This window comes from Solea senegalensis, linkage group LG14, assembly GCF_019176455.1.
Source record: "Solea senegalensis isolate Sse05_10M linkage group LG14, IFAPA_SoseM_1, whole genome shotgun sequence".
Lineage (NCBI taxonomy): Eukaryota > Metazoa > Chordata > Actinopteri > Pleuronectiformes > Soleidae > Solea > Solea senegalensis.
This window is the reverse complement of record NC_058034.1, coordinates 5550987-5578048: the sequence shown is the minus strand read 5'-3', so window position 1 is coordinate 5578048 and position 27062 is coordinate 5550987. Positions and strand designations below refer to the sequence as shown.

The 27062-nt window shown below is 38.5% G+C and overlaps 2 protein-coding genes across 4 annotated transcripts in view; both read right to left on the bottom strand.

Moving 5' to 3' along the window:
- Positions 1-17396, bottom strand: part of ell (elongation factor RNA polymerase II) — a 34677-nt gene extending 17281 nt beyond the window's left edge. Inside the window, exons 1-2 of the mRNA XM_044044582.1 lie at positions 17214-17396; positions 3571-3615 (exon numbers count right to left, since the gene is read on the bottom strand). Coding sequence (XP_043900517.1) covers positions 3571-3615; positions 17214-17348 — 180 coding nt within the window. The 5' untranslated portion in view covers positions 17349-17396. The remainder of the gene's footprint in view (positions 1-3570; positions 3616-17213) is intronic.
- Positions 17397-18590: 1194 nt separating this feature from the next.
- fkbp8 (FKBP prolyl isomerase 8) lies at positions 18591-25911 on the bottom strand. 3 transcript variants are annotated; one of them, XM_044044857.1, is made up of 10 exons: positions 25805-25911; positions 25610-25662; positions 24371-24584; positions 23312-23481; positions 23104-23192; positions 22674-22894; positions 22306-22478; positions 22132-22209; positions 19925-20065; positions 18591-19600 (listed from the first exon to the last, which is right to left on the bottom strand). In XM_044044857.1, the coding sequence occupies exons 3-10, from the start codon at positions 24552-24554 to the stop codon at positions 19514-19516; spliced, it is 1143 nt and encodes a 380-aa protein (XP_043900792.1). In that variant the 5' UTR covers positions 24555-24584; positions 25610-25662; positions 25805-25911; the 3' UTR covers positions 18591-19513. The 3 variants fall into 3 exon arrangements, with proteins under 3 accessions (XP_043900792.1, XP_043900791.1, XP_043900790.1); XM_044044856.1 differs by lacking the exon at positions 25610-25662; XM_044044855.1 differs by lacking the exons at positions 25610-25662; positions 25805-25911 and adding an exon at positions 25467-25575.
- Positions 25912-27062: the final 1151 nt, after the last annotated feature.

The following is a 27062-nucleotide window of genomic DNA, read 5'->3' as shown; positions in this document are numbered from 1 at the left end:
ACCTTATGGTGGAGTTAATTATTGTTATTGAATTTCTGCCCAGCCCAAAGCTTTAGACAGAGTTACTCAAAGTAAACGTAACTGTTACCACAAAACCTTAACAAAATAGAGCAATGGAAAAAAAGAGAAAAGAATAAGAGCAGAAATTAAAGGGCATGTAGAGATTTCTTGAAAACTGCATGAAGGGCAGGGAGCTACAATGAAACGCATCATCTCTACAAGTAATAATCTTCTTTGTATGGCTTTTTCCAAGGGTGGATGTGTTGTCCCACCAACCCCTCTGTGTTTTACTTGCAGCTGTAGGCAAATAATGCCTCTTTTCAGGTTAGGCTTGCTGAAGAGGACCAACCCCCACGCACTTCGTCTAGTCTTCGGTCCAAGGCCAGAGAAGCAAAGAAAGAGCAAATAGATGTGTAAATGTAAGAAAAGAAAAGAAACAAAAAAAGAATAAATTAAATGTTTTGCCTTATGCAAACAACCAGCTGACCTTTAATATGCATTAGTGATTTGCTCCTACATCAGAGTAAATACATTGGTTAATTCCACTAACACTGTGGAAGGACAACAAACTAGGATAAGGTAAATCATACAAAATAGGGAGAAACCAAACTAAACCTATCTTACAAAGAGTTCACCATGCTCTGCCAACATCTGCTGGTGTCGTGGCTCAGAAACACCAGATACACCGCAAAATCTATACTTTATCTAAGTCAGAAACAAACAATTCAGAATGACGGATGGGGAGCATGTCAGAGAGAGTACCAGCGAGAACAACAAGTTTAGGCCAACTTCATTCACTCACAGCCACAGGCAAGTTGTGCAACATTAATAAAGGAAAGAAGCAGGAGTTTTCCACAATCACCGACACACATTACATACGAGTGCTTAAAGCCATGGTAATGGCCAGCGGGACATTTTCAGGAGAAATAATACCAGTGTGGGCACAGGTTTTTCAGCATGACACACAGTTAATGGAGCCCATGTATGTGTTTTTATTGGCCACTTAAAATCTGAACCAAAACCTGACTGGAAAAATACCTAGCAACTTCCGTCTGTTTTTCTCTTTGAATTCCTTCCTTTCAAAAGACACATTTGTGTGTGTGTGTGTGTGTGTGTTCCAGGCATTACTCATTTGTGTGGGGACATAAATCTGTTGACAGTCACATTATGGGGACTCGTCGTTCTTATGGGGACAAAAAGCAAGTCCTCATAATGTAAATTATTACATATTAAGGTAAAGACATGTATGTATGGGTAAGGTGTGGTGAGGAATAGGTTATGGTTACACCACTAGTAGTTACAGTTAGAGAGAGAGAGAGAGAGAGAGAGATGGACCAGATGACTGAATATGAATGAATAAATGAATGAATGAATATGGAATGTCATTGTCATTGACAGCCAGGCCATCTGCTCTGTAATTTAGCCACTTTTGCACTTCTGTCCATCTTTCTGATCAACAGCAAAAGATTTTCCTTCAGTAAAATGCGTTATTTTACGACTGATAAGATAAGAAACATCAGTTCAACTATCTGAATTATGCAGTGACACAACAACCATACAAATACATTTCATTTATAGGTAAACAAGTATAAAAATGTGTGAGGTGTTGGTGAGCTATTAAACCCTATGGTTTATGTCAACTGTCCTCACAGGCAGCCAAATCTAGCACCATCTTGCAAAGGGCTTGGGTTCTCCCTTACATCACTTTTCCATTATACAGTTCTAGTGCTTGGTCATTGCGTGAACTGTTGGGTTTCTCTATGATGTTGTCTTTGTACAGTGCCTTGAGATAATGTATGTTGTAATTCAGCGCTATGCAAATAAAAATGCATAGAATAGTATGACTTGGATCAACTAGGTTTTTTGCTTTTCCATTATTGATAGTACCTGCTACCTGGTACTTTTTTCATGATCACGATGGCCGACAAGAATCAAACGGAACAATGCCAAACTCTAGATCAGTTAAAAATCCTGAAGACATTCATTAATCTCAAACATTTAGTAAGGACATTTCTAAATCTCAATAGTTATTGTAGTGCTCATTATATTTTTCCTGCTCGATCTTGAATTTTGATTCTGGCTTGGTGGTCCTCATTATAAAAACTTAAGAATTGCAATGGAAAGCAGTGAATCAGTTTTCTTAATGGATTAAAAACATGTTTTTGTTGACACATGTAAGCACCCTTAACTGATTTTACTGTTGCGATCTAGACATGCTGGGGGGGAGGGATTCAAGACACATTACTGTGAATGGTGCTTTTTCATGAATTGTGGTTGTTAAGGTTAACTGGTTATAGTTAAGGTTAGGGATAATGTTTTGTTTAGGCTGTCTAAGGTGTGTGTGTGTGTATATCTCAGTGGTAACAGTGGTTTGGGACCATCATTTACACAAACAGCTTAGCACGACAACATTTTAGACATTGATGGATAACCAGCACAATACTACACTACATGACGCAGGAAACTGGACGTCTTGTCCAACTCAACCTTGCCAGTACAGATGAGCAAATATGCATGTCAGACTGGGCAGGCTCACACTTGCAAACTCCCTATTTTGCCCAGGGAGGAAGCATCTGCTTACATAAAAAAATCTTGTGAGCATGAGAATGTTTATTTTATTTGAATGTGTAGAGTTAACTGTCGAACTCTTGTAGAATTTTGTCATAAACAAGCACATACCAGCTACCAGCCAGAGACACAGCTACTTGCGTTCAATGAAATAAAGTACCAGTCAAAAGTGTGTACAGTACATCGAAGTTGATAGTTAGTTAATTTAGTCCATCTTGAAAATGTAACAGGTAGGCTAACCTAAGCTTGACAACTAACTGCAGCATTCACTCGACTCGCTGAAGTTCATACTGCTGAAAGAGAAGTGCTTCCTTGCAACAACCATACAAAAGACCACTGACATGCTATCAGCAATATCGAGCTTGTACCCATCTGATCCAGCAAAAATATCAAATCATCAGTCCACAGGGCAACAGTTAAGATATCTGAAGTAACATTACAGTACTAGTTCTAGAGTGGATGAAAAGGATTAATGCTTTAAGAGCAAAGACCATCCGTCCTGTTTCCTACATGTCCAGTAATACAACAAGTAGAGCTCACAGACTGCATGTGATGCACTTAGAACAAAATAAAGCAGATCTCACAGCAGATAGCAGAACACCATTTGCCTGAACATCTCTCTGTGAATATACTGCACTTACATCAGGCACTGGTGACAGTACAAGACATGTTGTTTTAGTAGTTAGCACTAGGGAATTGGCCTAAAATTAAAAAGGCATTTCAATTTCAGTGTTATGAGCACTGCTGCATCCCTCTGTGCACAGACTCTGCTAAATTAAATAATTTGTCGATAAAGACTCGTGGTAACTTCTGCAGACACCGACTGCAGACCTTCTCTGCATCTCTGGCAGACAGCTTACCGGAAATACTCAGGCTGGATTATTGAAAACCAGGAAGTGACCATGCTTATAGTCATTTCAGAACAGCCAATACAAAACCTATTTTTTTCACACAGTAAATGAAACGTTCACATATATTTGGAGAAGATAGTAAGGATCTTACCCCTTGATTTCCATTAAATCTGATCAACGGTTGTAATGACAGCACCTGTAAAAGACAAAGGTAAAGGTTAAAAGGTAAAGCAGACAATGAATAACTATTATTTACTTCTGTCATTTAACGAAAATCCACTTACAAATTGTATACATCTGAGAAAGGCTCATGAAAAATGAAGATACATTTGTATCTTTACATTTGGTAAGGTTTACACACAAACACAGGCATGGTCAAAACACTGTCAATCGCATACCACATTTTATATCTAGGGTCAATTTCGTATCCACTTTAAGTCCCAAAGTGGGAGAGTTAATTTGTGAGGTATTACCTGTTCTGTTGCATTCATCATTCATTTGATTATCATTTGTCTAGAGCTGCCATCAGTTTTAATCATAATGCCACATTTGTTTTCAGTTTCCACATTTGCATGGAAACTCCATGGAGTTTGCATGTTCATGTTGTGTATGGGTTTTCTCCGGTTTTCTCCCACGGTCCAAAAACTTGCACAGGTTAATTGAACACTCTAATTTTCCTAAAGGTGTGAGTGTGAGGATGAATGGTTGTTCGTCTCTGTATGTTGGCCCTGCGATGGACTGGTGACCTGTCCAGGGTGTGACCCCGGCCTTTGTCCCGTGTCAGCTGGAAATGACTCCAGCTCGCCGCGACCCTCATGTGGAGGATAAAGCGATAGACAATGAATGAATGGCACGGCAGCAGTTTCATTCCCCTAAGTGAAAAATTGTGCAGAGGGGAAGTTACTAAGGGAAAAACAAAGTTTAATGTCTTTCCAGTTGAGGGAAGAACAGCTTAATAGTGGTTCAATTCTCCTTCAACTGGATCAACTGACTAACATTTCACCAACTGTGGCAACTTAACATTTATGGATATCAAATGGGAAGTCATTAGTTTTTCCTCCTTAATGCTGCTTTAATGGATCAAATGGGATCAAGTGAGTGACAAAAGTTCAAAGGAGGCCAATCCTATTAAAAGACACAAGTGCTTTGTATTCTTGCTTGGTCCTGACCCCAAGATATGCAGCATGCCTCATATACTGGTGAGCTTCTGTTCTCTGTGTGATTTTACCAACAATCTTAAAACCCTCCCTCAAAAGTTTGGCCACTTGCAACAATCGAAAAAAAATAAAAAGGGTGTTTTAATGTTGTACAGTACGGTGCAAACAACTCAGGGTCTGACCAGGTCTGTTACATTCTGTGATCAATGGCATTTGCATTGAAATGACGTGAGCCACGAGACCTCGCTCATCATTTCTCCAGTGGCAACTCTGTGAATAAGGTTGATATCTGGTCGAAAACATGAAATTTAATATATAGCAAGAAATCACCTGAAACAGTGATATATGAACTAAAAAAAAATATTTGAAAAGGAATTTATAGTGATGAGCCACATTAAAAATGGATACCTGGTTTCAACGTCATAGCTGATCAAAGAATAACAAACCAACAGAGGCTTTATGCAAGTAAGGCTTTAAAGTATGAGCTTTATATATACTTCACTACAATGGCCATTGTTGTATTGTGGATAATGCAGACCTTTTTTCCTACTCTTTCCCTTTTATTTAATACCCCACATGAAATCCTACAGATTATGAGTTTTCAGGATCTTAACTAGGTGCGAGGGGCAATTAAACATTATATAAAGTGTTATGAGAGCACAAACATCCCCGGCAAAGATTAAAATCTGGATCTGCAGCTACTCTTTAAGTGTGATTTGAATGTGTGACATCGGGATAATTTCCCTGAGATATTTAAGTTAATGGTTAAAATTGCCCTGTGTAGAAATGTTTCAAGAAAAACAATCCTGCGTCCAAATGATCAGATTATAGCCAGATTACCATCAGTGATTGTGAGTCAAGGGGCATAAATGAAACATCAGAATACCCTAATACCTAAACTCACTAAATATATTTAGCAGCCACCTATTTCTGATAAAAATGGCACCCATACATACAGGGTCAGCAGGTGAGGTCATTGGGGCCATTGGGTCATTAAAAAAACCACTGTGACATTAGGCAAATTTATCATCTATTTTAAGTAATGCTGTTTTGTGAAAAGCAATTATGAGGCTTTTAGTGTTTGTAAACTTGTTTCACCAGGTTTAGGACAAGTTAAGCCATTACCAAGTCTTCTTTGATAATAAATTAAATGTATGCCCTGCACAGCTTGGCTCAAAACTAGTATTAACATCCTTTAATCTGATGTTAAGATCAACTCTATCTGCTTACACCGGACATTAAAATGGGCCCTTGACGCGTCTCCTGTCACCAATTTTGATCTGATATCACTTTGACACTCCACCCACAGACGTCATTTGTGTTTACTATACACTTTGAAGACTTACATGTTGTCAGTGAGTTTGTGTGCGTCAGTGCAAGTGAGAGAGAAGAAGAGGGAATTCAAAATAAAAATATATATATATATATACATACATATACATACATACATACATACATATATATATATATATATATATATATATATATAATAATATATATATATATACATATATATACAAAAATAATACTAAATCCTGTAAAAATACTGTCTGAGGACATCAGCTTAATAGGTGTTTTTTTTAGTGCAACCAGGTCAACCTTTTTGCATCCATACATGCAAAGAGCAAGCCACCACTAAAATAGGGTCTAGATCAGATCTAAAGAGGACACCAGGTTTGAAAATGTCTAGAAAAGATTCTGAGAATTACAAGTAAATCTGGAGTAGTACTATGTTCAGTACTTTTTGGCACACACACACACACACACACACACACACACTACAGGATGGACCGTCACAGAAATTAGGGCAGACATTCATCTTCCTCGGTCTTCTGCTAAGACATGACGGTCATGATTTAAAGGCCACCATCTGAATTATTTTTACTACAGCCAAAGATGGTTTGGGTTTAACCTAAGCTCTGAAGAGTCAAAGCCCATCCAGGATCCCCAGACCTTTCATGGAGCCACACTCCCTGGTTTAACCCTGCAGTGTTGAACACAGCACCGGTTTTAGCACTCCCACCCTGCACCCTCCCCCTCCCCCTCCTCCATACCAGCACTGCCAACATAGTGCTACCCTCAGCCTGTTCATTTGAATGGGCTGCTGACATGTCACTATTTTCTGGGACCTGAGCCCAGAATGTTCCACAGAGCAAACCTTAGGGACACAGTATGGGTCCTGGCCATGGGTTGATGACAAAGCTATGGATGTCCTCACACATTGCCTTACAGAAAGAGAATGGGCATTGACTTGACACAGAATGAACTTGTAGCCAAGTAGCCTGTGATAAAATGGACCTGATGAAAATGCTTTTCCAAGTTCTTCCTATTACATAAAACCTTACCTTCGACTGCAGGTTGCCCTTTAGTATTAAGCAACTATTGAGCAAATGGAAGTAAGACTAAACCAATATGGACCCACATGATATTTGGGCACAATTTTGTTTAACATAAATTGATGTAACATACAATCATACAGTAACATACAATCTTTAACTTATTAGTGGTCATAATTAGGGCGGCAGTGGTTATTACAGTAGCACATTTATGCGGTCTTGTCAAACCTACTGCAGAGCCACACTTTTTTTTTTATTATTTGCCCTGTCAATTTCTGTTTCTCAGCCAAGAGGACAGTGGTTTGATATGACAGGAGGGAGTGCTCTGTCATATCAGCTGCTGGAGAGATCTTAGATAGGTCTCTGTCCTGAAGTCTGCATCAATTTAATGATTTAATTCTGCTCAGCTACAATTGTTTCATGTGTGTTTTCTTAGTTCAAGACCACATGGGTCTTAAGAAACATGATGCATTCAGAGGGTCAGTTACACTGCACGTCTGGGTAAACGAGCAGTGACCAAGCAACAGCGCTTCAGAAATAAACTAAGTGCGGCTCCATGGCAGTTAATATCACAGTGGTATGAACAACAAATTAATGTGGTAAGAAAGAAATCAACACAACTAATCTATTCATGGTTAAATCAACCTGAATTCCTTGTTGTCTGAGTTTAGTCATTAAAAATGACCAGCTTCTTGGTGAACTTATATTCTCATACAGTGTTGCCCATGTTGCATTGCCAAAGGATTTCTTTGCTTTGGATGCATTCAGAAATAGCCATGTCCAAATCCCTATGGGTATGGCACCCAAATTGTCAGGTGTTAAGTTACATAACTGTCACACTGATGAGATGTTCCACCTGTCTCGTATTTCAGAGGTGCAAAGATCACTTTGTGCCATGCACTGTGCAAGGGTGAAATAGTACGTAGTGTCCCTACACTCAATACTCAGCGTGCATGCATCATTGCTGAGACTGGCCCGTGCATGAAATGTTGATTAATACACTTCTTCTTAAAAATAGCCCTGGCAGAAGAGTGTCAGGTGACAATTTTAGGCTTAATTGCACCTACTGGGTGGTGTATGTGGTGCACATTGTTTACCATCTGATGAGCACCGTGCTACCACTGATCACATGCTGCCATTTCATGCACACACTTCTCTTTTTATGCTTCATGCCTTTGTTGGAAAGGGTGTTTGGGTGGTTATGCATTACAATTATTGTTAATTATTATATTGAATGATAATATCCAACTTGTGTTTCAAGACCCAACAGGTTTTCAACAATGCAACAGGGACACTGTGCTTCAGTCTTAAAAGTGAGTGTGCACCGAGACACAGGAAATCTGACTGTATCACTTTTCAAAACTTGAACAACACTCCTTTCAGACTTCTTGTAATCAGGGACCTTAACAAAAAGTGATGTGAAAGTGATGACTCGTATGCATTGTAGCAGAGTTGTAGTTTGCTAGATATGTTCAAAGGCTTTGCTATTTCGTACTATATATATATATAAAAAAAACATCTTAGCTTAGGTGGACATTTTCTCGCATTATGATAGGCTTTGAACAACAGAAAATACAGACAGACGCTAGGTATGGTTCAGTAACATGATAAAACATTTATGCAATAGGTTGATATTAGGTTAGGTAGATACAAGTGCCATGTTCTATACATCTCCAGTGAGGAAAATGTGTAAATGTGTGACCAGTGGCTTCAGTTAATCTGGCAATACTACCTCTGGGTCATGACCTTAGTCGTGCTGCCAGAATAGTTCAGTGCTACATAACTTAAACCGGTTTTGCAATACTGTCATACAAAAGTGTATGTATTATCACAGTTGTTTGAAACTCAGTTCAAAAACAGGTCAATGTATATAGAAAGTTGTTTTCCCTAGTACCTTAGTTTATGACCATGCAAAATTACCATCACTGCGCAGACAACACTGGCAAATTTGGAAAGAAAACAATAATTGGTTGCATGATTCGAGTACATAAGCAAAAACAGAAATCTTCGAAGACTGAGATGAGGCCACTAATTTGTCACTATCCAGTGAGTAACCTAACATAATTTAACTAACTTATGTATTAAAACAGCTATATGCAACCATTTCCTCTACCTTTTGTACACTTGATCCTGTTTACAAGCATCAAATTGCTCCAATATTGGTCAAAAAGCACAGACGCCAGCAACTGTGTTTGTTGACCAAAGACCAATTCATGACCTATGCTCTGATTGATCTCTTGCAAAAGACACAGCAGGTCACAGAGTCAGCCGTGTGTCATGACAAGGATGACATAGACATTTGTGGCAACACTGCAACAGGACAGAGGAACACTATGACATTTAAAGTCATATTTGGCCTTAGTGGTGATGGTCATCCCTTGCAGTGCCCCGTGATCTGTTGAAACTGGGGAGTCAGCATTCCTTAAATAACCATGGCACTGGAACAGGGTGACCAGCTTCAAGCAACAAAATCCCCACCCAGTCTCTATTACTTCCCATACCATTCCCATAGGGGTTAAGACAGAGGGGTAAGGTGGGAGCCAGGGGAAAAACAAAACTGCCTCAATGTAAACTGACCTCCTAATGAAACCCATACTCCATCACCACGATCATCAGCTACACAAACAATCTCTTATATTTCACCAAAAACAAAATAACCCCATTATTTAAAACCTGGATAGCTCTTAGATACTAGACTCTGGAAAGAGATGTCAATGTTTCATCTATTAGATAAGATAAATACCAATAATCAAAAGCTTCCAAAGTGCAAGCTGAGTGGATCACTGCACCACACTTATCATAATGGAATCAGTGTCCTTTCATCATCCCAACAGTCATCCAACAACACTGTACATTCCAAGCGAGACCTAAGTCAATTATAAACAAACTCATTTAAGTATTTTTCAGCCACTCAACAACACGCCAGGGGCCTACGATCAACCGTAAATACGCAAACATTTCCACAACTCTCCATTCCGTGCTTCCATGTTGCCATAGTTGCCAATATACAGTATAGGCAGACGAATGCCCCACATTAATATTCATTGATCGTGATTGATGGGAAAGACATGGCAAATGCAGAGGGAAGAAGAGGAATTTCACATATTGAGAAATCAAGGCACAGAAAAACTTCTATTTGGTGGACAGTGTCCTCATCACGAACATGTTTTGTGCTTACGCAAGCTTCGCAAATGAGGCCCTAGATCATACTTCACCTCCACAGAGGTCCGTGTGACATTCATTTTATCATCCACCCATTTTGGGACAAATGTATAAAACAAAACACAAACAACCCACATCTCAAGTTTGAGTCTGTGCACATCATACTCGCCAACTGCGCAAGCTACCGGTAAAGCTGATGGTTACTTCCTTCCTTTTTTATCTCCTTTAAGTTCCTTGAGATTATGTGAAGTAGTCTGCTTGTACACAAGAGATGTACAATTCGGAGCTCAAAGATTACAAGGACACACAAGGACACACAAATGAGGGCGAACCCCTAGTGAGAAATGTGCGCTACTGGAAAGGAATGCGACATCGCGTATACACGTGTGGAACGCTACACTGACGTGGGCCCTCATAAATATACTTACCGTGTTCCTGAAACGTGGTGAGTATACTTATGAGGGTCCATGTCACAGAAAAACAATGTTTATGTCTGTGGATGCACCATAAGGGTTTGTTGATTTATTTGGACAGTATTTAACAGAGGACACTGATCTCTCCCACCAAAATGGTTTATGTGCAGTTTTATTGAGCTCAATACAATTTCATATGAATTTAATTTCTTACAAAAGACATTATTTACTTAGGGGAAGGGTTTCTCTGTTAATCAGACACGGCGTTGTAAATACACAGTGGTCAGGGTTTGCACTGTTGCTGAAGCACAGAGAGACGATCTCACCCAAGAAATCAGCGCAACCACTGGTTTTTTCAACTTTAACGTTTGAACTGTTACTCCTGCCACAGAGCAGGCCTAAGGGTCTGCTGAGTTTACAGCAAGTCTGATTCTCTGCCACTGAATTCCTTCTTGTTTATTCCCATTTCCAGAGGACAAGCCACCAAATAAAATGGCTTTTTAGCTTTCAACTTCAATCTCACACTCACTACTGCACCACTATTATATTTCCCATTGTTCTTCACAGAGCAGACATCAGGAGGGGTGTATTTTTAGTCATTTACATATATATTTTTGGGAGGAACCAGGGCAGGAGCGTTTTACTTGTACACCAGTGGTTGCACTAGACTTTTACGGACAGGGTTGTAAAAATTCCATCATAGTATATTTGTATCCATCATTTTAGTTTAATTCTTTTTTTAATGATAATAGTCTGTCGAATAGTATTTCATTTTCAACTACAATACCAATCATAGGGCTTAAAGTTTTCAGGCATGTCATTTTATTCAATGCTTTAATTTTGTGACAGAGCACCGCAGCGTGATGTCTCGGCAAATATGAACGATGCAAATACATAGAACAAAACAATCACAATTAAAATGTGAGCAAACTATTTACAAGAAATTAAACTGAATCTACAGGGACTTAAACTTGCCGCAGAGGCGATTGTCGTTTGGTGTCGTTCTCTTAGGAACGTTTTAAAGCTGTGGGCTGAAGGCTGAAACCGCGCTCTGCTTCCACACTTTAGACTGGAATCACCATCGCCACTTCAACTAGAGTTTTAAAGTCATGGAGCATTTCTCCAAGGGAAGTGATCACAAGTCGGATCTGAATGATCCTGCAAGCACTTGCTTCATTGGGAGGAAAATTGGCAGCATCCGCTGCTTGTGTACCAGCAGCAAAGCTGCAGCATCACAGACTTGCTCCAAGGCCTCCAGGCCGTAGCTCTTCAATAAGTGATCAGCATACGGATAGCGGCTTTTGATAGATGTAGTTATCTGCATGATGCACGAAATGGAAAAGCCGTGTGCGTTAACCTGTGGCAGTATGTTTAATTGCTGGCGCCACTGTTACAGAAGATCTGCATGTGGTTTTGTGGCGGTGTTGTGTGTGAATTATTTGAAGTTCCGTTGGATCGCAGTATACCCAGTCAATCAACATGAACAGGTATTAAATGTTTGAGTTTGAATTATCATCTAAGACTGTATTGTAGAGTTGCACTGTGTGGTCATATTAAATAAAAGTGCATTAATGCAACTACTGGACTACGTTTTTATGTAAACATTAATATTCTAAAAATGATGGAAAGAGATCTAAAATTTGCACAATTTACAGCATTAGTTCTGTGAAAATCTGTTTCGTATCCAAGCAAAACTGGTATGAAAAAAAAATCAGGACCTTGTGAATCAGAGTCTAATCGATTCAGGAATTCAGCAGTGAAAACCGCCCCTATAAAATGCTGCATAACATGCTGACTTGGCATGTGCACATGAATTAATGCATGTGTTAATTTCTGTGCACAATCACTTTCCAAACTTGAGAATGCTATTTTCAATAATGAGAGCTAGACATTCTCAGGTATAAAAGACTGCACAGCTTTAACACATAAGACTTTGTTTGGCTGGTTTGGGCATCATTTAACATGCTGTAGAATGCATCATATATCTCAAACTATTTTTTTTACATTCCACAGTTTAGAATGTGATTGCAACACATAATAAAGTGCTCACCACAAAATGCGTGCCACAACTGTGATGTAGGCCTTTAAGAACGTTACATTCCTACTTCTGGGCTACAATCACCAATCCATCAGACCACCACAAGACAAAAACAGTGATTTGGGCCAACAGAAACATTTCACATTCAAATGGAACTACTCATCTCGTACAATACTGCAGTGTCAGCACATGTGAGATTTTTTGTCACCTCTTACGCATGCTTTCTTGGGCTGCCCATTAATGTTATTTTTATACTTGAGACATAGATACAATTTTTTGTTCAGCAATGCAGTTTATATTTTGTGTCCCAGCACACACCGTGGTATGAGAACCCTATTATAAGAGTAGATTGTGATAAACTTGCTGTTCTTATAATACAGAAAAGGAAATGTGTGAGAGAACTTCTGAATAACAACATGTTTTCTTCTCAGAAAAGGTCCGACGACACTTTTTAAAAAAAAACTTTTATCAGCACTCTGTAACTTCCAGTTTGAAGATGCTCAAGTACCTTTACTTATTTCCTTGCTGATGTCACAGACCAAAAAAGGGCTGCTAGTCCGACAGCAGTGGCTCTGGTTCACTCTGTCCTCAGACGACCAAGAGAGGAACCAGCTGACAGTCACGTCTCATACAGGAAGCTCAACTACCACTTGATGACTGTTGTACGACAAAAACACAATGAAAGTGTTTTCTGTTTTTAATAACAACGTTAGTGCAGAACATTGGCGGAGTAGCATTATATAGTTTTTGGGACGCTTATATTAAATGAGGTCATGTTTTTGATCTGCAATGCAACATAACTTTACAATGAGTCTATTGACAATTACAAATGTGCTGTTTTTGGTGTATACATATTTTGTTGCTTGCTGGAGTTTGCAATTTATCAAAGCTACTATACTGTATAGCACACTGGCCTGGAACAGCCTCGATGAAAGTAAGTGATCCAGGGAATCTCCATACTTTCTCACACAGCATCAAAACTGAGGTCATTAAACATTACCAACTTTGCTTAAGACCACCACAGAACAACTTTTACATTAGAAGGCATGCGTCATTCTGTAGCTCTCTTCCTCTTCCTTTTCTGAATATGTTACTGTTGGGTGCCAGCCAGAGTCTGGCTCCTAAAACATACCCATACCACAATTGAAAGTGATGCAAGTTTGGGGTGGTGGCGGGATATAAGCTATGATAAGTCATTAATGTGATTGATGTATGTTATGCAATTTACTTGGGTGCTAAGTTGGTCTGAACTTGAAAGGTAGGAACATCACACATAGAATCCGTCTGATGACCGAGTTTGTAAGTTTGCGTATATAATTCATGACCTTGTGTGAAAAGAGAAAAACACTAATACTAGTATCTCACTAGATTTTTTGAGATATCTTTTGTCAATCTGTGTTTGAAAGAAATGTGGCCCGTCTTAGTCTAGATTTACTCCAATTATCTCTATCCAAATGTAATTAGTTTCCAATTAATAGATTGAGAAATATTTGACTTTTCCTTACATTTTTGTCACATTAAAATATAAATGAGACCAATGCCACATGGTTAGTTTAATGTGTCATTAATGTTACTGAGGCACAACAGTGTTTCAGTGATTTCAGTTAACAATAGCCAAACCAGTTCAAAACACCACATTTGAGAACAGATATCCCACTGACCACAGATCCTGCTCGCTACCCCAAAATGTCATCTGAACAATGGTACAAAGTAAGGTGCAACACACCCAAAATAATACAGCACGTCTGAATAAATCTACTGCTTTTGGAAACTCACTATGAAATAAGCACTTGCTTCTATGCCAAACATGCAGTATTCTTAATTCTTTTTTTAAAGTTTGAATTTCAATGGCAGGTCAAATGTTATGCGCTAAGCAAACGGAAATCAAAACCCCTGAGATAACATTATATAATGGCACATATTAACATGCTTTAAAAAACTTGCTACTTCAGTCCCCAATGTTTGAAACTGCAAGGCCCTCACTTTTCAGTTTGAATGCATCCCCAACCAGAGAAAGTAGTAATGGGGAACAAGTATGCATCACTTTAACGCTACACAGAGGTGGCAGGCCTGGTGCCTGGTGTTGGAGTTGGCAATCAGAGGTTAGCAGAGCATTACCATTGCAGACTTTATAGCAAGAGCTGCTAATGTTGCTAACAGGATAGCGATGGTAATGTCTGTCAGCCTTTGCCTGGCAAAAAACACCCGGTTGTCCAAGAGCTCGAGGAAGTGTGCCGTTTACGCTTAAGACATAAACATGATTTGATTGGCAAACTGCCACAATGGAAACACAATGCAGCCCAGCAATGCGTGACACCATCCAGTTCAAAGTCAATAAGAAGTGTTTAACCTGATGCCTCCACCGTGTATCTGTGAATCTCTAAGCCAAACCCTGAACACACAGGCATTTGGTTTTTCTGTCCGATCCCAACACAAGCCCGATACAGCTAATCTAAGACGTACTGAGTTTGTGTTACCGTTTCTGTGATACGCAACCGTTACCATGGTTGCAGCTTGTTTTTCCCTTTTAAATAGATAAAAACAGAATAAATGACCATTAATCTGCACAAAGAGCTCAAATAAAAAAACTAATATAATAAAGTATCATCATTTTTTTTCTTATTCATTGGATATAAAGTTGCATAAGGTAGTAATTTATCATGACAATGTACCAGTAAAACAATATTACACAAGGTTAGGCAGCATTTGACCCTTCAAAAGGAGGCCCTGGTTCCAATATCAACTCCTCACAGACAGATGTTGGTGGCATACATTTACTTTCCTCTTTGCTTAATATGAGAGAGAATATCCTATGCTGAGTTACATACACTATAAATGCAGACATTGGTACAAATCTGTGTGAAATCAAGTGTGAAAACAGATTTATGGGTCCAAAGCTCTGCTACGTCATCAACAGTGCTAGTTGAAGGTAGTTGCAAGCTTAGTAAAAGAAACATATAAACATTTTTATCATTCACAAGCCCAGAATTCACCAATTGTAATATCTGTTCATATTTCATTCTCTAAAGCGCAGAGGCCCTCTGAAAATATTCCGGTATTAAATTATTGCCAACATAATCACCGTATGTAGAATGACACTATCTTTAAGAGTTGAGTGATTGCCCTATATTGACAATTTATTTTGATTTGTCACGCATCAAATTAACACTCTTCCTACAACAACTAGTTCCCCAATTATCCATCACAGTTTTATTGTTCTGGTTTATAGCTGCAGTTGTGCTGTACACAGCCACAGAAGCTGGAGATAAGGTCCTTTCCTCTTGGCCTGCCAGGTTTTCCCCTGTCAAATATTTATAGAAGCTGAAATGTTAGATGGCCATCATCAGACTACAGTTCTCCACACAAGAGGCCAGGCAGACAGACAGCACCAACAGCACAGCCAATATACAGATCAGAGCATGAGTTTTACTTTTCTACTCACAAGTAAATGTGCTGTTAAATCACCTTATAAAGCTGGGAGGTGAACATGAGCCTTTGGTGGCAGTGAGTGGGTTGGGAAAGGAGATGTTCGTCTTTTAGATGAATAATACTGGGTACTTTTCCAAATTATTCACTTTAGATACTTAGCCAAGGAAACCCTTTTCTAGACTTGGTGTGTGTGTCAGGTTGTGAGGTCAGATTTTGGTACAAAACCTTCATTGTGAGCACATTTTTGCCAGTCTTCACAATTTCAAGGGGCTTTTGAGAATTACAACTTGGTTTTAGGATTAAGGGTAGAATTTGATTTAGGTAGGTTGGGTTAAAAGGGTTATTATGGTAAGGATAGTCATTTTGCTGAGATGATTAAGGGGTTAGGGTATGTTTTATGTCTACGAGTGTCCTCACAATTATAGAGGCACGTGTTTTTGTTACCTTTTAGGTCGTTTTGGGGACCAAACACTTGGTTCTATGAAGCAGAACCCCATTCATGTGATTTTACTTGGTGTTAGGGTAAATATGTCAGTTGTCGTTTGGATAAGTTTAGAGTTACACTTGCTTGCTGTTTAGGGCTAAGGATAAGAGTAAGGCTTTGGTTAAGCTATCCAAATGCATAAAGTCTACGCAGTGTACTAACAAAAATAGCTGTGTGGGTGTGATTATGTTTAGGTAATAGACAAGGCTCAGATATCAAAAGAAGTCTGTTATAATGTGTACTGCTACTCCAGCTAGCTAAAGCTTTTGACAGCTTTAAACTTTCTGGAATCATCAAGTTTTCAATTCCCATTTACAATTATCACAAACGACCTGGACATTCCCAGAATGAACAACACCGAGTTTAAATGGCTGTAGGGACTTAAACAAAATAACATAATATAATTAAGTAAGTGGTGGGGCTCAGTATCCAATGGCACCGAGCTTGTTAAATGACAAGAGTCGTGTTCAGTGGTCGGTGTAAAGCGAGTCTGGGTGTAGCTACAAACTGCTGTAACAGCGACCCAACAATCCAACAAGTCACCGGGCCAGGCGAGAGCTTATGGCCGCTTGACTGGACACTTAATCAAGCCAAACTAGACAGCGGTGAGCAGCCTACTGTGGCTGAATCATGAAGGCAGCCGCCGCCGCAGCAGCAGCAGCAGCAGCAGCAGCAGCAGGAGGGACTGACCTCACTCTGCCTGTCACACAGCCGCCCGGACCCTTCTCTTTAAATTCTAACCAAGACGCCGTAATACAGAAAAGGAGCCGTTTACCTTGCTGCTCCGATAGCCTTCAAACGCTCTCAGTGAGCTGTCAGTGAGTTTAACGTGAAAGACGGAGACATTGCTGCCGTTGCTCACTCTTCCACAGGACAGTCCGTAGCACTGCTCCTCCTTCAGCGCCGCCATCTTGCTACCGTTCCCACCACGCGCACGGACGCACACTGTTGTAAACTGAGAACTCCCTTCGCTTTTCAATGAATATTCAATGACCGCTCACTGATGATGAAGTAACCGAGCAGCAATGACGCCCTGCATAACGGAAAAGGATTAGGACCAAATGTGAACATTTTTTGGGGAAAAATAAAAAATAAAAAATGAAATAACAACAACAAAACTATAACAAAAAATGATAATAATAAGTAAGGCCATAATATTTTTAACACACATATATATATATATACATATATACAATACCGAATCTGCGAAGTCAATATTCTGAGAGTGAAGTCCCAATTGTGACTTTAATCTTGGTTCTTCTCACAATTCTAAGAGTAAAGGCAGAATTCCAAAATATGTTTCACACGTGGCCCCATAATCCTCCATACACACTTAAGTACATAATAATACATAAATAAAAAAAAACATTTCACTGTTGTGAAAATCATTGACTTTCACCAATTAAAAAAAAAACTAAGTCGCTGACAACCCCTTAGTCAATTTATATTCCATAATTATATGTTATATGGTTACTAATGATTGAAAAGATTTCTCACTGCATCTACAAATGAGTACTGCACATCAGAGATGATGCGTAGGAAGAGGGAAACGACAGGTCATCTCATTACGTCAACCATACGTCAGTGTCTGGGGGAAGAAAACCAGCGAGGGAATATCCAGAAAACTCGGGAATGTACGACTCTTGAATGAATAAAACAGAAAAGTAAAAAAAATCGCCATCGACTGATTATTATATAGTTACTCAGCTGCTGATTATTAAGTCTTTAAATTTACAGATTATTGTTTTCAGAAACTTTACAACAGCTGCTAAATGCTCTGATTTTTAATCGTCATTCATAGGTTTATTTATTTTTTTTAAGTGTGCAGTCAATAATATGGGGATTGGGGGGAGACAAATAATGACTGTACAATAAATGTTTAAGGTAACCAATGTTGTGTATCATTTGTTATTATTAAACTATTTTATCATACAAAATGGTCAAACATATCAGCCATAGGCTGCCCTGATTTCTAAAGATTGGAGAAACCCAACAAAACCTATGAACCTGTAATTATAATGGACGAAGTGTGCTTCAGACATTACCAATGGACATCAATCCATTTTAGACCTGCAAGGTCAGTTTAACAACAGAGAATACAATTGTAAAACCATTCCAGAACTGAACACATAACATGATACAACAAGGCAAATGTTGATAGACTAAATTTTATTGTTGTAATAAATATAAAATTAACAAATACAGGGAATGCCAGGATCACTTCATTTGTCATTTACAGTTTTGTCTCAGATTGACAACTAGACTAAAAAAGCATTTGTCACATTTGATCTAACATAAAAAAAGCAAAGAGGAAATATTGTGACATTTAACAAACCAACATTATACTTGAAGGGTGATTCATTAGCATTTGGTCTTCTTTATCAACAATTGTTGTGTCAAAAAATAAACTATCCCTCAGCATTCTTCCCAGACACATCACTATGAAAAACCAGGAATATTCTTGTTTTAAAAGGCAACTGCACCTCTGTTGACATAAAACAAGTTATTTTGGAATGCTGGACGTAGAGCTGATGCTTGTACACATGAGTATAAGAGCATTATGTTGCAAACCAGTGCAATATTAATTTATATTTATCAGCCAACAGTTTTTAAATGATTCTGATGGTGCGGTCCCATGATACTCTCTGAGGTTTTGTTAATTTAACTACAACTTGAAGGACCATATCGCAATGAATTTGTGTTAACATTTCATAAATATCTTATACATGAATCTAGGATAATCCATTCTTCATTTTCAATCCTCCTTCAATTTTCAACATCAACTGGTAAAGACAGAAACAACAGCAGCAACATAAACTGGTCTGGAAACATGACACATATGCATTCACATTCATGAGATTGGAATAACATTTCCCATATGCAAATATTGATGTTTTGAAATTTGTTACATAAACTTCTCAAACATAGTAGAGAAATGAGGGTGACAGTGAATAGGCGACTGACCCTACTGGCATTTCTACCCCCATTTCACCAACGGTAAGAAGTCACTGCCAGTTGTGCTTCTGAGTTCAGGCTCTCACTTAGCAGGGGTCAGGCTTTCACTACAGGCTTGGTTCAGTTTCTAGCAGCTATGTAAACAGAAAATGCTACGCCGCCGATGGCTATTGCCGTGGCACCGAACAGCCACTTCCAGCTGATAGTCTAGAGAGATAAAGAGACAAAGGAGAAGTGAATGTTAAGCAGGTTGAGTAATGACAGTGAAAAAAGCCTTTTGTCAGTCAGACATTAAAGCATTTCCAGTTGACTATTTGTTATCATTTACAGTTGCATCACCACCACATTCAAACCAAGCGTGCATGCACTCAATTCTCTTTGTCACACACACATATACATTTATATTACATTACATTATTTTCACCCAGCAGGAAATATAAAGAAAACAAGTATCATCGGATAACAGCTAAAGATTCAAAGTGTATTCTAAACACACTTCACATGTGTTTTCTCATCAAATAAGTGTCTCACCCATGAGGATTTTTCTGGATCTTTGCGTGTGCTGCTGGTGCTACTCGTGGGGTTACCCAGCATCTTCTTATACATGGCCTGCTCGGCTCCTCTCTGGTCAGAGTGCTTTTTCACAAGCTTGGAGAGCTCTGCGTGGATAGTCTAAACAAGAGAGACAAGACAAATAGCAGGGTTAATACATAAACTTTATCCACTCTACCAACCACATTATCCTAGGATGAAGGAAATAACATTCTGCTACTGTATAACAACAACAACAACACACAGAAGTGATTTCCTTCTCAAAAGGAAATATGTCAGGATGGAGTGGCCTTGGTTGCCTGAGAAAAAAAGACAAAGCTTTCAATTTTTCTACAATGAAGATGGCTGAAGTTGATGAATGAAGTTATATTTAGACACTGACAGAAATAACTACTGGAAAAAAACATGTTTGCGTTTGTTCTCTTACAAGAAATCCCAGACCTGCATCACAGAATTAGCCAGCCATTTAGCCGACATGTCCAGACAATCATTCCTGGATTATTGTTCCAGCATTTTCTCAGATCTGAGTCACTTCACAGCTCAAAAACCTGAATGACTAAGTAAACCACTGCCATGAGAGACGTGTGAGATGTTTATGCTTTCGCAATGTGTCTCAGGAAGACAGATTGAGCACCACTGCATAGAGTATAAATCGAGTCATTTAAAAAAATTTAAATAAAAAATGAGTCAGTGTGAATGTCTGTTCAAAGCAACAAGCAGAGGATTCATTCATTCCTACTTTCTGCTCAGAGTAAGGGAAGGGCAGTCATGGCAAGTTGGTACCAATATTACGAAATATATTGCAACAAACATGACAACACTGACTTGTCCCTGAGACAAGAGTTAAGTAGGTTACAGAACATAATACATTGTCCTAACAGCATCTGTGGGTCCACGTACAGTGCTGAGGAAGACTGTGGGTATCTACAATGTCAACTCTGTACACCATGTCAAAAAGAAAATAAACTACAGATATAATAAATCTCCTCAATTCATCCAAGTTGAAGACAGAGGGTGTGAAAAGCTGACACCAGTGTAAAAACGGAAACAGCACGTCTCTCAGTGATTGGTGAAGACAGAGTTAGGATGTCATCATGTCAATCTATGATTCCTGCGCATGTTAGAGACCGCCTCTTTGATTATAATGGGAGAGCTCTTGTATTGTCACTAAGGTACACCCACTGTACTTGCTGTCAGAACACAGGGTTATTTAGGGAGTCTTTTCATTATTACAGCCCTAAAATGTGAGTACATTTTAACTTCAGAACAACAAATCTTACAGCAAATTGGATATGTGTTGACACAACTGCCAACACACTTCCTGTTCAGAGTCACTGGAGCACAAGTGGACAGCTATGAGTGCGTCAGTACACACCTGGCTTTAGAAATACAAATAAACACATACGTAACTTCTGTTTGCAAAGACTAATTTATGCTGTTGACAGATACAGTAGGTTGTCAATGTGTCTGTGTGTGACACAGAAAGAGATTGAGTGAGAGAGCGAGCGAGATAAGGGGACATTTAACAAATCAATCTTTTCCATTATGATGCTCTAGCATGTCAGAGGAGATTTAGTTTAAACATGGTTCAGGATAAATTTGCTAGGGCTGGTCAACAATTCAAAAACTATCATTCTTCACAATATAATTTACAGGTTTGAACAGGTATGAAATTGCACCTGAGATATACCAAATATTCTTAACTATACACAAGTTCCTTCATTCAACATTCCAGCAAAGATGGACGATTATAAAATGCAATACTACATTACATTTTTCTGCAACATGTGTTGGATGACAAGCTATGAGTGGTTTGACAGATTGGTGTAGGACTGACGTGGGGGATTCTAGGATTAAATACTAGGCATGTACCAAGCTGCTGCAGCAGCTTACATATGATCCAAGTAGCCCACACACTGAGCTGTGTCACATTCTGCAAAATAACTGCATTTTACAAAGTCTATAATCAGAACAGAAGGAATAGCTAAGATTAAGATATGGCAGAGTTGAAGTGCAAAGTCTATTTAAAGCAACAGCATGAAAACAGATCCTGTGAAATGCTGAATCAGGAGTCCAGCTGACCTTCCACTACAAGGAGACATTTTAACCTATAGCACCATCTATTGGTCAAAATAAAGAACTTACACTGTCAATACTAATTTTTGCCAAAACTGTGCTCAGTGTACCTTGTTTTTTGCTTCCAACCTCAGTGCCCTCCTCAAACTTTGAATGGCTTCAGTGTATTCACCTTGGAGGGCTAATACCTTGAGAAAAAGCATATTCAGTAAAGGTAAATCAGCGAAAAGAACAATTTATATTTCTAAGAGTGAAACCATTTATGAGAGAAAGTGAATGTGCACCTTGCCCATGCGGAAAAGGGCTTTTACATTCTCTGGCTGGTGGGCTAAAACTGAGACGCAAGATTTAAGGGCTGCATCATGGTGGTCCAGTTTCAGCTGACAAGCGGCCATGTTGTTTAAGCACTTTACTTTCACATCCATTAGCTCATTCTCCTCCTCGGGACTAATGTCAACTGCAGCAGAAGCGTTCAGAAAAAAATAACATTAAAAAAACAGAGACAAATTAATGATTACACTTTCTATCGAATCATAATTAGGAAAGTTTGAATATTAGTTATATAATCTGACACTATTAGATATGCTATGTATTTAACAATAGAACTAATAGAACCTTTCAGTGACTCTTGATCTCCAGACCTTTGTCTTACCTTTGGAACTAGACTCTGTTATCTGCAGCGCAATGCTATAAGAGTTCACAGCAAAAGCATAGTCTCCACGCTGATAGTGAATGTTTCCCCTTTCTCTCTTCAGATTGGCAAGTGCTATCTTTTCAATGGGAGGCAGCAGCTCCAGGTCCTGAGCATCAGTGGCTTCCAGCAGTTCAACTTCTAGGGACAAGTCAGTATTGGGGGGGACCTCAGGATCATGACTGGCAAAGGGGAGAAAACATGTTCAAACCAATGAGTTCAGGAAATAAGTTATGATTCCCAAACGCAAACAACAAAGCACGTAAAGCTATATGTGTGTTTCCTCATTTCAAGAAGGCAAATTAATTAATTAATAATTGACTGGTTAAAAGTCAATAAAGGTATAGTTAAAAATAAAGCCTTAAAATGTACTTTAAGACAAACTGCCTACCTGCCATGGATGCCATATGCATATTTTGCATTTGTCTGGATGAAAGCCTTCTCTCCCATTTCCATGAGTTGCACTGTGAGATCCAGAGCCTGAAAGAGGATTAATCTCACTACAGTAAGAAACCAGTACATGCATGACTTCTATAATCAACATAAAGTTTTAAGAGAAATATTAAACTTTTTAGGTTTGGTTTTGCTTTTTTTTTTACCTGGATGATATCACCGTCTCCCAAAGTGAACGCAACATTTGTTTGCTGCTCTATCAGTGTCCCATCCTTCTGGCAGGTTTTAAGATTAATCACGACATTCTGTCCTTTCTGTGGCCGACTCTCTCGCCCTTGCCCTGCCTCCAAGACTTTTTTCTTTAGTTGGTCATTACCTGAGGACAGATTATGATAATAATCTAAATCAGATAACTAATCCAGCTCTAATTTCTATCAAGTGATTGTTGTACATCCCTATAATGGTTCAGACAAGAATATGTGTTACTTCTCTAAAGGGAGTTGGGTCTTCAGTGCTGTGATATTGTGGCTATATCCACACCAATCTGTTTTCATTTACAAACACAAAAATTCTGCTTTTTTGTAGCATTCTAGTCTGATCAGTGATGAAGATCTTTGTTAATGTTGATTGCAGATACTCGCACTTGCTACCTGAGTGGTTCTTATAGGCAAATATAGATTACTGACCAAGGGCCCAAGGACTCAGGAGGCCCTGAAGCCCAAGCCTCTGCACTATTATAATAATAATAATAATACATCGTATTTTTATAGCGCTTTTCTAACACCAATATCATTGATACTTCATTATTCATCTCAATATTTTAATCAGGCCCGGAAGCCAAATAACATTGGTTATTGTGTGATGTCTTCATAGAGCCCCTTTTCAGGTCGGTGCCCAGGGGCCCACTGGCTCAAAATTTGCTCATACAGCCTATAGGTCACTATTCAATTTTCAGCTCTGAACAAAAAGCTATGTTAACAATTACAATCAGTTTTACGTTGCGGTTGGTTTCCTTGCTCTGACTTTTTACCATTGTAATCTCTCATCAGTTGTACTCTCTGAAAATCTGGAAATTAGCTGGAATGATGATTTTTGTTTGACAACACTGTTTACAAAGTTGAAATGTAGTGAGGATGTAACCTGTCTTAAAATGGGATGATATAAAACAAATTTACTGAAAAATTATGAAATTGAGGTATTAATACCAAGTACTTCCCTTCCATTTGCATAAATTGTGCTGTATGTTGGGTGCTTTAAAAACATACCTAAAACATCCAACCATTCCTCGACTTGACCTACAGGATCTGGGTCTGAGTCTGCACTGCTTTTTACAGAGTCAATAGCGACAGCAGAATCATCGTCTAAGTCTTCTAAAGATCCAACGTCCTCCCAGCTGTCCAGCAATGAGGTTTGTTCATCCTTCTTCTTAGATAGCATGCTGTCATTCATGGTCTCCTCTTTGTCACTCGCTGTGACAAACTGTGAGAAAGAACGGAAACAAACATTATTGCTGCAGTTAACACAGCATCTGCAAACAAAATCTGCCATCATCCCATATAGGGCTGCAACAACTAATCGATTATTAATCGATGATTAAATGAATTGACGATTATTTTTGATAATTGATTAATAGGTTGAGGTGTTTTTTAATATTTCAAACTTATTAGAAGTAGATTTTTCAGCTTCTTAAATGTAAATATTTCTGGTTTTGTTTTTCCATATAACAAAGAAATCATTAAAACAGAATCATTTTAGTGTGTGGTAACACAGGACCTCTAAGAACGTCGAGTTTTGGGAAATAACAATCAACATTTTATGCACCAAACACTGATTTGATTAATCTAAATAAATAAATAAATAAAACAATAACATCGTATAATACAATTTAAATCAGGTTTGATTCATTGACTGTATGCCATTAGGGATAGGAATAAAGGGTTAGTAATTTACAAAGAGAATTTCCAGTCTTTAGGATAAATAAAGCATGTTTACATGTCTATCTTAAAAAAATAAAATAAAAAAAGGAACATTTGGGTGGTATTTAAAGGCAGGTGATATCCATAATATCGCATTATCTTCAGTAAAACAACAAAGAAGTCTAAATAAAACTTGGCTGATATTAAACTGACAAGTGATGAAAACAAGGAAAGAAATGATAAAACATTACAGAAACCAACTGCCGTAAAACAATCATTCAATTCATGAGGACAGACATTTCAAACCTTGCGCCCTCGTTCATGCAAATAAAAATATGATCATAGCCACAACAAATGACAATTCATACTGAAATACAAACTTAAAAGAATATAAAAATGTGTCGTCTTATTGCTTGAGGTATCGGACAGCGAGAGATAGCCTTACCATGCCCCAGCCTCCATATTTACAGCATGACAACAATTATTGCTCCTTCAGTCAGTGTTTGACTGTAAGTGTTTATATACTAATCAGCAGAGCAAAAGCTGACATTGTCTCCCGAGTCGTTATTAACACAAACACAAGCTCACCACGCGTTTCTGGAAGTTTCTCTCCAAGTGGCTAACAGGCTCCTGCTAACAGACTTGACAATAACAAACTAGCATTAGCTTGGTATCTCGCCAGCTAATGCTGATAATTACGCAGTGGCTGTGTTGTTATACATTCCAACTGACAACGGCTGCATGTCATTAACTGTTCTAATGAAAGAAAACAAACTAGATTACCTTCAAACACGAGTTATACTAACACAGAGGTTGATTTTGGTCCCGTGCAAATCTACTCCATCTACCATCCAGTTTACAGTGATGAAGTTCGCTTCTGGTTGAAGGACACAAGACTAATATGAGGTGTTACGTTTGGCTTATGTCAACGTCAAACTGACTTCGTGGCAGTCTCTCGACACAGCAAGCTGCTTCCTGTTAACCTTGAGGTGATAGACCTCTTTCTGACCTTTTCTTTTAGATTAATACTATTTTACGCTACAGTTTTAGTTTAAAACGTTGAAAAAAATAAGATGTACCAAAACCCTGACAGGACTAAGACTTTGTGACCTAGTCAGAAAAGAGTCCACAGATTCAGTGGACTCTCCAGTTAATTTCTTGTTTGCTTGACTTTTGTATGCGTGTTTTGCCCTTTGTCTTCTTCCTTTTCAATTATTAATAACAATAATGTCCAGCGGGGTGTACAATAAAAGGTGTCATGTCATGCTGCCCTCCACCTCCCCTTAATCATTAAAAAAAAACAACCTGTATGACATAATTAATTGTCCCTTCATCTTTCCATCATTTTACCTTTCATATTTCTATGTTTATACATTAGTGGTGGCTGTGAGATTTTTGATGATGAGTTACGGCAATTGTAACTCATCAGAAATCAGGAAAACGTGCAGTTCAGCCAGGAATGGTTTGCTATGACTTTTGTAAACGTTTCACAAGAAATATCCTATAGTAATGAATGTAAAAATGATGAAAACCCAGCCTTCTGGAGTGTTTTTAATCAATCTTCTCTTCTGTATTTTGAAAGACTCTGTCAGTGAGTCTTTCCTTGTGGTTGTTTTGATACCGTTGTGATTGTATGTTATGTTGTATTGTCCGAATGTAAATCAATCTTTCCCTTCTTCCCCCTGACTGCCATCATTATCTGCCACATGATGCCTCCTGATGCTCATTCTAACAATTTTGGATTGCAGTAACCATTTTCAAACTGAAGTTGAATATCTTACATATAATACAATATTAAGAACAGCATCAAGTTTATATAGTTCAGTCTTAACTATTTGGACCTACAGTCTGGCCAAAAAAAGTGTACCGAACTGAGCTGAACTTAACTGGCGCCGGTGTTAATACACTATTACAAGATTAAGTGTTGCAACTGATGACATATAGTGATAATTAGGGATGCTCAATATTAGACTATTTGTTTATATCTGACATGCCTATACATGAGTGCTTGGGCTGATAACCGAAACAATACCAATATACT

What these genes read in the sequence shown, in the direction of transcription:
- fkbp8 (XM_044044855.1), bottom strand. An exon ending in GGAATGGTTGGATGTTTTAG is followed by an intron (nt 23,482 to 24,370) that starts GTATGTTTTTAA and finishes ATCTGTCCTCAG; the next exon opens with GTAATGACCAACTAAAGAAA. An exon ending in ATCCAGAAAAATCCTCATGG is followed by an intron (nt 19,601 to 19,924) that starts GTGAGACACTTA and finishes TTATCTCTCTAG; the next exon opens with ACTATCAGCTGGAAGTGGCT.